At 39.4% G+C, this 12,728-nt stretch overlaps 1 protein-coding gene across 1 annotated transcript in view; it reads left to right on the plus strand.

Moving 5' to 3' along the window:
* Positions 1 to 12,728, plus strand: part of Prdm5 (PR/SET domain 5) — a 155,550-nt gene that overhangs the window by 53,692 nt on the left and 89,130 nt on the right. The window contains exons 4-5 of the mRNA XM_041641533.1: positions 9,187 to 9,361; positions 11,059 to 11,233. Of these exons, the coding sequence (XP_041497467.1) occupies positions 9,187 to 9,361; positions 11,059 to 11,233 (350 nt within the window). The remainder of the gene's footprint in view (positions 1 to 9,186; positions 9,362 to 11,058; positions 11,234 to 12,728) is intronic.

Genomic DNA, 12,728 nt, shown 5'->3' on the forward strand with positions numbered 1-12,728 from the left:
GATGCAGCTGAAGTACCAAAGCACCCACCCCTCATCTGGAGTTATGTTTATTTGTACACAGTGGGGATTAATATTTTCCTGTGAGAGAAGGTAGCGTTACTTTTGCTATTTCCAAACAGCGCAAATGAACCTTAGATGCATGAGTTCATTAAGTCTACCCCAGTTGAGACCTGGTGCTTGAGTAGGGATGATAGGAAAATTGTCAAGGAAGGCTGAGTATTTTTGCTGTTGAAAGGAGGTAGAAGATTCCAAAGAATGATTCTTTTTAAAAATGTATTTATTTATTTTTGTGTGTGCACGCATGTGTGCATATGCATGCTATATATATGTTGATACCTGAGGAGGCCAGAAGAGAGACTATTAGATTCCCTGGGGCTGGAATTCCAGGCAGTTATGAGCTGCCTGATATGAGTGCTGGCAGTTGAATTTGGGCCCTCTGAAAAAGCATCAACTGCTTATCCGCTGAACTTTATTTGCAGCCCTGAAAATTAGATTTCTCTCCTAAACTTCCAGGAATGAGTCTGTCCATTAGTTGATAGATGCAGAAAGAACTCAACCGGAGATATTTTGAGTTAATTTGGTTACAATCTCTGCCATAATATAGTAGTCATTATGAAAGAATGCATCAAATGATGGCTTAAGTTACTCAGTAATTTTGGAGAAGAGGACTCTCAATTTTAAAAGGCTGCATATTCTAGCTTCTCATTTCATCCTGATTTGATTGTGTTCTTAGTTTATATCAATCTTCCCTAAGTTGGACAAGGTCTGAGAGCCAAAGTTTTATGAGCACTTTTCCTTCTGCTCCATTGACTTGACATTCTGTCACTTGTGACCGACAGCTCGAGCCTAACAAAGGAGGAGGTAAGACCAACATCAGTGGTTTGAAGCTGAAATAGAGGCCCTGGGTAATAAGGAGCCTTGCTCAATTGACAGTCTAGGAGCAAGAAGGTAAAGGCAGAAGAGCTGCCTCTGGACTCGTGTGTAAGCATTATTCCCATGAAGCACACAGGAGATCCTACTCTATTGAGTACCTTAAGGCTAATTGCTGGAAGATAAACATCTCTTGATCATGAGGTCAAGGTCATGTAATCTACAGAAAAATATAAGCCCTGTAGATAAGTAGTCTTCTACAAGAGTTACCCCTCCCCTCTGGCTGGAGATACTAAATGATTCAGCACATTTATTAAGCAATAGTAATTGGCTTTAAAATGATGAATTGACCTTCTTCTTGGGTTTATGTGTGAAAGTTCAAATGCAAATTTGTATGTGTAGAGAACATGTTGACTCAAAACAGCAACAAAACTAGCTGGGTTTTTTTTTGTTGTTCTTTTTGTTGATTGCAAAACCTTAAGAATCCTTACTGAGGACAGCATCTACAGACTTTGGAATAAACTTTGTCCTTTTGACTCATCCTCAACACTTTCATGCTCATTTTCCATATACAGTCTGTCAAGATTTATTGAGAGTTTGACTGCTTCTCACAGCCTCCGCGATTCTATACAGTCCTCACTAATGGACTCATCAGTGGATTGTTGTAGGAAGCCATTCTTCAAATAAAGGAAAATACAACTTCCCTCTGTCATCCTAAGCATTTTGCTGCTTACTTTTTATAAAATATTGAACAAATTCTATGAGAATTGCTAATACTTGATGACGGCTCAGTGGAAATCATCTTCTCAGGAAATACATATAGCACATTAGAAATTTTTGAAACATGTGGGTTAAGTGTAAAATTTATAGAAATAAATTGTCAGAAAGTTCTTACCTGAAGGGAAGCAAGTTTATATGGAAAATCCCAAATTAAAAGGATTTATTTGAATTTAGTAGATTAGATAGGCTAAATTGACAGTCTCGGAGCAGAGGAGTAAAAGCTAGAAGAGCTACCCCTAGACTCCTATGTAAGTATTCTTCTTTTTTTTTTATTAAAAATTTCCACCTCCTCCCCTCCTCCCATTTCCCTCCCCCTCCCTCTCCAGTCCTAAGAGCAGTCAGGGTTCCCTGCCCTGTGGGAAGTCCAAGGTCCTCCCCGCTCAATCCAGGTCTAGGAAGGTGAGCATCCAAATAGACTAGGCTCCCACAAGCCAGTGCATGCAATAGAATCAAAACTCAGTGCCATTGTCCCTGGCTTCTCAGTCAGCCTCCACCATTAGCCACATTCAGAGAGTCCGGTTTGATCACATGCTCCATCAGTTCCAGTCCAACTGGCCTTGGTGATCTCCCATTAGATCAGTCCTACCATCTCTATGGGTGGACGCACCCCTCGTGGTCCTGACTTCCTTGCTCATGTTCTCCCTCCTTCTGCTCCTCATTTGGACCTTGGGAGCTCAGTCCAGTGCTCCCTTCTCTCTCCCTGTCTCCCCTTATCCCCACCCCACCCTCACCCCCGTGCTCCCAACCCCTGTCCGGCAATCTTGTCCACTTCCAATATCCAGGAGGATTACTATGTTTTTTTCCCTTTGGGTTCACCTTCTTATTTAACTTCTCTAGGATCATGAATTATAGGCTCAATGTCCTTTATTTATGTCTAGAATCCACTTAGGAGTGACTACATACCATATTCATCTTTTTGGGTCTGGGTTACCTCACTCAGGATGGTGTTTTCTATTTCCATCCATTTGCATGCCAAATTCAAGATGTCATTGTTTTTTACCTCTGAGTAGAACTCTAAAGTGTATATGTGCCACACCTTCTTTATCCGTTCTTCTATTGAGGGGCACCTATGTTGTTTCCAGGTTCTGGCTATTACAAATAGTGCTGCTATGAACATAGTTGAACAAATGCTTTTGTATATGATTGGGCATCTCTGGGGTATATTCCCAAGAGTGGAATTGCTGCGTCCTGAGGTAGGTTGACTCCCAGTTTCCTGAGAAACCACAACACTGATTGACAAAGTGGTTACACAAGTTTGCATTCCCACCAACAATGGATGAGTACTCCCCTTACTCCACATCCTCTCCAGCATAGGCTGTCATTGGTGTTTTTGATTTTAGCTATTCTTTCAGGTGTAACATGGTATCTCAAAGTTGTTTTGATTTGTATTTCCCTGATTGCTAAGGAGGTGAGCATGACCTTAAGTGTTTTTGGCCATTTGAACTTCTTCTTTTGAGAATTCTCTGTTCAGTTCAGTACCCCATTTTTTAATTGGGTTAATTAGAGTTTTAATGTCTAGTTTTTTGAGTTCTTTATATATTTTGGAGATCAGACCTTTGTCTGATGCTGGGTTGGTGAAGAACTTCTCCCATTCTGTAGGTTCCATTGTCCCCCAACCAGACCTCTGAACCACCTAACATTTGATAATTTCTGCTCTCCAGTTAGCATACTAACGTGCTGCTATGGCTTGGTTTCTTCTGACTTCTTGCTAACCTAGTCCTGACGTGATCAGTCACAAGGTTTGCCTTCAACTGAAAAATTCTCACAGCATATAGTTTTCAGTGTTAACGGTGGGAGAGTTCTAGGCAAGACAGAATGGTAGGTAGACCTAACTATATACTCAGGATACTCTTCAGGGTCACATTCTTAACTAGGTTTTCCTATCATGGATACTAGTTGGGTCTACCCTTCACCTAGCAATCTCCTGGCCCAAAGAAGTGAACTATTCTAGTTTGCATCATCTTATGATGATAAACACAGAGCAAACACAACTTCTAGGAAGGAAGGGCATTTTTTGGTTTACAGGTTACATCATGGAGTGTGGGGCAGGAGGTTAAGGCAAAACTTGAAGGCAGAGGTCATGGAGATGCTGCATATTAGCTTGCTACTGATAGCTTGTTCAGCCTTCTTTCTTTTACAACCCAGCACAACCTGCCAAAGGTGTGAGACTGCCCAGTGTGGGCAGGGCCCTCCATATCAATCATTAATCAAGAAACATACCCCACAGTCTTGCCTGCAGACCAATCTGATGGGAGCACTTTCTCAATAGAAGTTCCTTTCCAGATGTTTCTGGTTTGTGTCATGTTGACAAAGACTAGAAGCACAGGAACTCTTAACATTCAGAACCAGTTATGTTCCCAAGTATCCCGATAAACTCTCATAATCTGAACCTACTTCTTTTTCTGGTCCCCAGCAGCCCATACAAATGAAGGGCTCCTCTTTTATGCAGTCCCCCATAAAAACAATGCTTCTGAAAAACAGTGAAGAAAACCCTGCCTTAGAGTAATTATGAAGAAGCCTCTCAACTCTCTACATCTTTTGAGAAACAGTTTATCGTCAGCCAAAAATGCTTTTATAGCAAAACAAAATAAAGTCCTGTTTTCTTCTGTTCTCCTATGAAAGTAACAGAAGAAAATTACAAAACCCTTGTATTGTCTGCCCTTAGAAAAAAACCCTCATTTATACATAAGTCTCTTACTATTTTAGACATTACCTTAGCTAGGGTCAAATATTGCTGTCATAAACACCATGACCAAAAACAACTTGAGGAAGAAAGGATTTATTTGCTGTATGTTTTCATATCACTCTTCATCATTGAAGGAATCAGGAGAGGAACTCAGATGGGCACAAATCTGGAGACATGAGCTGATGCAGTAGCCATGGAGGATTGGTGCTTACTGACTTGCTCCTTGTGGCTTTCTCAGCCTGCTCTCTTATAGAACCCAAGACCATCTGCTCTAGAGTGGCCCCACCTACCATGATCTGAGCCTTCCCATATTAAGTGCTAGTTAAGAAAATATTCTATAGTTTGCCTGCAGTCTGATCTTATGGGGGCATTTTCTCAACTAAGATTCTCTCCTCTCAGATAAAATTAGCCAGCACAGACATGCTGGTTTAGATATCTATAGTTATATAATATCTGTCTTCATTTCTGGCTTTCCATACCAATAAAGGTTGATAAATCTTTAAAAACCAGTTGTTAGAGATTTAACTTTTTTTTAACTGGTTGGGCATTTAGGATATTGCAACATTTTGATATTATAGATAGCTTATAGGAGAAGCAATTTTCCAAAAGTCAGGTACAAGTAAAATCAAGCAAAATGAGAAGAGGCACTAACACAAAAAATTCAAAGCTATGAACAATAATGGGAGAGATAACTATTAAAATTGCTTGCTATATTGCAAAAGCTAATGGTTTAGGAATATTTTTGAGCAGAGTATGGTCTTGAAGAACTTTATAAATTTCTGGCCCTATCACCTGAAACTTTAGGCAAGCCATAAACAGTGTCTTAGCATTCAGCTAGAGTTCCAAGACAGTGAACTCCCAAAACATAAATAGCAGGCAAGATTCCTGCATGGAGGGACTATGTAGATGAGACTAAGCCCTGAGCAGAAATAATAGGTGTAATAAAGAGAAAGGTGAGGGTCAGAATGACAGGACAGGCCTGCTAATAATAGGGAGTTGGTGTTGAGTCTCAGGGCATTACAGGCATACTCATTTTCTAAAATAGATTTTTATTCTTCATGTGAGTATGTCTGGCTGAGTGTGAGAATGTGCATATGTGTGTGCAAGTGCCTGTGGGGGCAAAGCTATTGTGTCCTCTGCATTTGGTGTTCCAGGCAGTTGTTAGCTGCTGAGTATTCTCTCTATCTCCTAGATCTGTGCCCCTCCCATCCTTCCCACTGCAGTGCAAGAGATGATAAGGCACGGAGTGAGCCTCCAGGTTAGGAAAACAGCTCCACAAGGCTCCAGAAATAGTGATATGGCAGGTTCTGACAGAGCTCTGAAAGGGAATAATACCATGATAAAAATTTCAGGAATTGGGATGACATTAAAAATTAGTACAGTGTAGCTATTAGGTTCGTTTTGCTCCAGAAGTTAATTTTCTGGTTGCTTGGCATTTGTGACCTGTAGTCAGGCAGTATGTAGTGAGGAACATGTGGTGGAAGCAGAAGAAGGGACTGGGAGGGTCCAGAATCCAGGCGGTCCCTTTGAGGGCAATACCCCCAATCAACTTCCTGTGACTGGACTGTGCCTTGTAAAGGCTCCACCCTCCTGATAGCATCACATGTTAGAGACCAATCCTTTATGTGGTGGACATTCAAGATCCCAAGGAAATTAGGAGTGTGGTCTTAACAACATGGTCGTAAACACATAAGAGGAGACTTGAGGCCTTGGTAATGGTGTGAATTATATGGAGAAGGGTTTTCCCATTCCTTAAGCAGCTGTGTATTATGCCTTTAACTGCATTTTTTTAGGTTATAATATAGCAGAGCACATCAGGTTGTGAAAGGCTGCCATAGCTTTTTATTAAAAATCTAGTGAATATTAAACCTCAATTTCATTACAGAGCCTCTCAATAAATGTGCATCCCTTAAAATCATAGTTTAATATAATGTTATCATGTTTTAAAATTAAAGATTATTTATTGTTATACCAACTATCACAAAATGACTGATGTACCAGAAAGCAGTTTCAATTAGTTTTCATGCATATAGATCAGATAAGCACAAAGATTTATGGTCCTGTCTGAGTCTGCATAATACAAGTCTTCATGTGCTTGGAGAAACTGAGACTGGCAAGGTCTGGTTCTGATTTAGTCTCTTTTATCAATTGTGACTGTGTCTTTTTGTTTCTTTATTCATGTCACATCAAGAAGAGTAGTTTATAAAGATTGCTTCAGTTTTCCTAATTAGAAATACCTATGATCTGGAGGTATGAATGATCTGAAATATGGTCTTATCAAATGTGACTAACACAAATTGAATCTTTGAGTTATCTCTCTCTTATTTTGGTGAATAATGATAAACATTTCTGTTTTTCTCCAGGGAACTCTTTAAAAATATATCTGGATTTTTAAATTACAAATATACTTAAAAACAAAAATTGGGACTCAATGGTGTACTCTTAAAATCTTAGCACTTGGGAAACAGGGCCTGGAGAACTGTATAGTGAGACCTTTCTCAAATTCTGTGCTTTTTATCTTCATTGTCAACATGACAGGATATTCAGCGCCATGGAAACACCCCCTTTGCACATGTCTGTGATGATACCATGAGAAAGATTTACCTGAGTCCCATGGGAGGATCCACCTTGAATGTGGGCAGGCACAAACCTAATAGTCTGGGTCCCCAGACTTAATAAAAACAGGACACGGAGCTGAGCACAGTATTGTATCTCTGTCTGCTTCCTGGCTGCAGCTGCAATGTGACTAGAGCAATGACATCCCTAACTATGATGGATCAAACTCTCAAACTGTCAGAACAAACCCTTCTATCCTTAAGTTGCTTTAGTTACAGCAGGGCAGGGGAATGGGGGAGGTAGTTGGGAGCTCCTTCCTAGTTCTAAAAATACATGTAGGGTTTTTTTTTTAATAGTTTCTGAGTTTTCTGCTTGTGTATGCTGTACCTTTGCATCTAAACCAGCAGTTCTCAAACTGTGGGTTGTGACCTCTTTGTGTGTGTGGGGTCTAACAAGCCTTTTATAGGGGTCCCTTATAGTCATTGGAAAACATATATATTTATTTATATTACAAATTATAACTGTAACAAAATTATAGTTAAAAAATAGCAATGAAAATAATTTTGTGGTCGGGGGCACCACAACATGAGGAGCTGAATTAAAGGGTCAAAGCATTAGGAAGGTTGAGAACTATTGGTCTAAACAGCCATTGCAACCCCCCACCTCACACACACACACATACCCACACATACTTCTTTCTCTCTGGGCACTTTAACTTAAGAACATAACATGTTGTCAAACTATTGAAGGCTTCATTCTATACTTTGTACTCTATTGAATTTTATTCCTCAGTCAAACTTATTTTCCTTGCTCTTTCCTCATTTTGCCCATGGGGAGGTTTCAATAAATTCATTTTGTGTTTCTTTTGTTTATCTTCTGATGGAGGTGGGTCTTGTATCTATTTGTTGCTTTCATTGGTTAATTAATAAAGAAACTTCTTGGCTCTCTGATAGGGTAGAATTTAGACAGGCGGAGTAGACAGAACGGAATGCTGGGAGAAAGAAGCCAAGTCAGGGAGTCGCCATGATTCTCCCACTCCAGACAGACACAGGTTAAGATCTTTCCCGGTAAGCCAGCTCGTGGTGCTACACAGAATATTAGAAATGGGTTAGATCAATATGTAAGAGCTAGCCAATAAGAGGTTAAAACTAATGGGCCAAGCATTGTTTAAAAGAATACAGTTTCCATGTAATTATTTCGGGTATAAAGCTAGCTATGTGGGAATCCGGGTGCCTGGAACATAGCTGGCCTCTCATATCACAACAATCTTCACCAGACAAAATAGGAACTGTCTGGGGGAGGCTTCTCAATAAATTCATTTTGTGTTTCTTCTGTTTATCTTCACCAGACAAATTAGAAACTGTCTGGGGGAGGTTTCTCAGCTATGTGAGAAAATCTACTCTGGGTGCTTGCTCCTGGGAGAGCAGGCCTTGAAGCCCAGGACTGGCTTCCAGGGAGATTAGCCTAAGGCCAACGGAGGCATTCTATATCAATTTCATTACAAGGAAAAAATTGTCTGGGAATTTCTTAGTTCTGCTGTGTTCCTCTCTGTGTGTCTGCTACTGGTTGGGAGGTCCTTTAGGGGAGTTATCATTTCAGCTGTTAGTGATTTCTGCCTGCTAGAATTTCCTTTAAAGAAACAAAAGGTATGCTTCTGGTTGCCTCTGTTATTCTCTTCTGCTTTCATTCATTTCCATAGGATTAGGGAGGCCAAAGAAGTGAGGTAGACAGGATCACTCAGTTGGTACCATAAATGTCTTGTGTCTTTGGAATTTCCTTTCTGCTCTAGAAATTCTTTCTGAAAAAAAAATTTATATCCTCTCTATTTTGTGTCAGAATTTAATTTTTTCTCTTCTGATTTTATATATAATCGTAATCAGAATGAAATCACTAATGTGTGCTTTATATTTGTAAATACAATTGATATGCAGTCACTCATCTTAGTAATTTGTATTTTGATTGCCATGTGACTTTAATATTTTTTAACCCCCAGATCAACTAGAGATGAAGAAGTAGTAGTAACTTTTCATGGGCCCAAGGTCCTCAGTTATTCCATTATAGTATTTATTTGTTTGCTTGTTTGTGTATCGAGACAAGGTCACTTGGAGCCTAAGCTGACCTTGGACTTACTTTGTTTCTGAGCCTAACCTTGAACCCGATTATCCAGTTTCCAGTTCCAAGGTGCTGATACTGGGCATCATCAGTACCCCATACTCAGTTAATACATCTTAAAACAACTTCTAGATTTCCATTAGAAGCTAATAGTGCCTTGACATTTTTAAATTGTCTTTCAGGAAGGAGAAAATATTTTCTACTTAGCAGTTGATGATATAGAAACTGATACTGAGCTTCTGATTGGTTACCTGGACAGTGATGTGGAGGCAGAGGAGGAGGAGCAACAAATTCTGACCTTGACCAAAGAAGGCAAAGTTGACCACTCCAAGGGACAGTCAGCATCTGGAAGCAAAGGTATTAAATGCATCTTCATTTGGTGGTCTGAATAAAGAAACATTGAAAAGGAAGATAGTTTGAATTACTTGAATTATGCTTGGATTGGTGTTGTTAAATAGTTTTTGTCAAAACTGTTTTTCTCTTCTGAATAGCAGAAAAACAATGTTTGGGGTTAAGTAACCATTGTCCCAGAGGATGACCAAGGTAGGTGAGGCAACTCTGTTCTTGTCACTGTGGTAGCAAAGTGAAGGGCTGTCTACTCCTGCACCGGCCCTGCCAATCATCAGTTTAAAATCATGGGCCAGTAAGGAGGTCGCTCAGACTCTGAGTGTTTAATCTCATGCATGCCTGAGGAGGTCAGATGTTCAGGCTGGCCCCCCTGTATCCTGGAGAAATGGTCCCTAGGTTCTGTCTTGTGAGATCCTCTCAGAATCTGGACCTTCTGGCAACCTCTTTGTATTCTGGTCACAGGAGTGTGCAGGATTGCTAATTTGTCCTTGATTGGGGAGCAGTGATTTCAAGTGACCATAGGTGAAACCCGCAGTCTAGGGGACAGATGCCTGTGGGTTGTCGACTACTGTGTAAGCGTCAGGTATTGCTGGGCATAATCCTTTATCCCTGGAGAAAATTTGAGGGAAATGGCAATAGTGCTGTTGAAGCACTCTGTGTCTTTGTCCATTTGGTCTGTAGTGCATGCTTTTAAACAGTCCAGAAGTTCTTGTTGAGAGTTCTGATCTGGAACATTCAAGGTTCAGTACCAACACATTTGGTATCTGATTTCAGTCTTGTTTGCAAAAGGCAGAAATCCTTAATAAATAAATAAATTAAAAAAAAAAACAAAAAACGTGAAACATACAAAAACATAAACAAAACAGAAAAACAAAAACAAAACAAACAAAAAAACAAAAGTCCAGCAAAAGAGACAAAGATGTCACCCACATATTTGCCATTGTAGAGCTTGATTGCATGAATGTGGCACCTTAAGTATGCAAATGACTTGTAATTAGAGGTGGGAGAAAGAGCAGCATGGGAAGTGCACAGAAGGTATGATCACAGACGTTGCTCTTCACAGACTGAACACATGTCTCTTTGGCATGCCACAACTGTGTCTTCACAGTGGCATTATTGATTATTTTAATTTTTTCATATTTAATACATTTAAATTATCATTTTATTGGACGATCACTCAAAATATACAACGTAAATGGCATCCTGAATACCTTGGGCAGAGCTCTTCCAGTCATGTGGAGTGGGGGTGCCTCACCCACAGCACCAGCCCTAGTTCACACTGTTTCCATGAATTGCTTTATTTCCAGTATGTGTGAGATTCCCCATTGGCAGTTCAAGATAGTTTATGTCTGTTGGATGCTTCTCCTTGTCATGTGCGGAGTGAACTGGAGAGGACCTATTTTCCAGGAAAAGTTTTTCATTGCGATCAGCATTTATTATCATTTTGATTTGAAATATTAACATTGGAAGGGAAAGTGGAGATTGAATTTGATTTTGTTTTGGTTCTATAAAACATAGTAAAAATGATTTTTAAAATAGTTTTTTTTTCTGATAGCATTTTTTTTTCTGTTCAACATGGGCAAGGCTTACTTACATTTGTTAGAGAAATTAAAAATTGACTTTAGTTGATAGAACTAGTTTGATGTTGAAATGAGAGCCAAAGCTCGTTTCTGGCGTGTGAACTCCAGTGTTGTGATGTTGCGCAGGTCACCTGGACTGTGAAGAGGACTATGCCTGTCCACAGTGTGAATCGAGCTTCTCCAGTGAGGAGATCCTTACTGAGCACCAGCAGACCTTCCACCAGAAGCCCACAGGGGAGAAAGAGTTCAAATGCCAGAGCTGCGGAAAGAAGTTCCCCGTGAGACAGGCCTTGCAGAGACAGTGCGTTTGCTCAGGGTGTTTCAGTTTGCGAACAGCCACTCAGACTGTTTGCTTTGCTTGACACTGCTCTGAATATGTGTGTCTCTGCATGTCAAGTGTGTGAGCAGGTACCCATGCATGTTTGTTAGCATGCATGTGTGTGAGCACGTACCCATATGTGTTTGTGAGCATGCATGTGTTTAAGCATGTACTCATGTGTGTTTGGGAAAGAAGAGGGCAGCCTACTTTGGCATGAGTTCATCTTTTCTGAGTTTTACTGTTTTAATTACTCTGATCTGAGATTTATGGTTAAATATCATTTATGCTAGCTCTTCTCTGATTGATACTTGCCATTAAATATTACACTTAATGGTTTACTATTCTGAAATTTACATATGCACAAGTTAGCCAGAGAATTGAGGTTACTTATCAAGTGTCACTTACTTGCTCTCTTATTTGTTTTAAAAATGTTTAAGTAATGACTACTTCAGTGTAGGGACAATGAATGGATGGGAAACATCATCTATTTCATAGCCACTTGGAAGAATAGTTTGAAGATGAATAGGGCATAGTGGGACAGTTGGGTAAATTACATGAGGTTACCTTTTACCTTATCTTAGTCACTTATATTTACAACATTAGCCTCTACTTTAAGATCAGAGTTATCAAAACCAAGAGAATGTACAGAGGGTATAAACTTCTACACTTAGCAGACTGTCACCTTACATGACTAAAACATCTTTCAGACTTAATGTTCACTTTTCATTTTGTTAAATTCCAACTTATGCCATTTTATTTCCATTTATCTATTTGTCTATCTATCATCTATATATAGATGTGACATTTCTATGTATTATATATATATATATATCAACTTTTGTTCATGAAGTTGGAAAATAATTTTATTTATATATAACAAATCTATAGAAAAAAGAAATCTTTAGGATGGATTAAACATTTAGAGATTTTATTAACTTCTTCTAAAAATGCCATGCAAGAGTTCTATCCTTTTTAATAAGTTAACTTTAGCCTGTATTCTATTCAACTTTTATGTATATTTTAAGGCATTGCAGTATATTTTGAACTATATCTTAGAGCTAAGTAAAGTGCCATTAGATATGTAGAAGACTAAGGGAAATGTGGCAGAAGAGGATGGGAGCATAACTCGGTGCTTTGGCTTCCTTTCCCTCCCTTCTCAGTGTTTGCCACTGCACAGTCAGAAACAGCCTGAACGGTTCTCCAGAGTGTTCAGTGTTCCCTTTGCAATTCTTTCAGTTCATCACTGGGAATTAATGTCCTGTTATAAAGTGGCTTTTATGAATGTGCAGATCATCTTTGAATGCATAATTTCATACTTGGAGTTAGTCAGCATTATATGAAGAAAACTGAAAAATTTAAGTACTTCTTTCTTACCTACATAATTGATGCATAAAATGATCCTGAGACTCCCGCAGGAAGCATGTCCTAGGAGGCATGGGTTACAGAAGCCTGCTGTGATGTTTAAAGTCTGTAGGTA

This window comes from Microtus oregoni, unplaced genomic scaffold (genome assembly GCF_018167655.1).
Source record: "Microtus oregoni isolate MIOR12 unplaced genomic scaffold, Mior012 000002F_ref0000024, whole genome shotgun sequence".
NCBI classification, from domain to species: Eukaryota; Metazoa; Chordata; class Mammalia; order Rodentia; family Cricetidae; genus Microtus; species Microtus oregoni.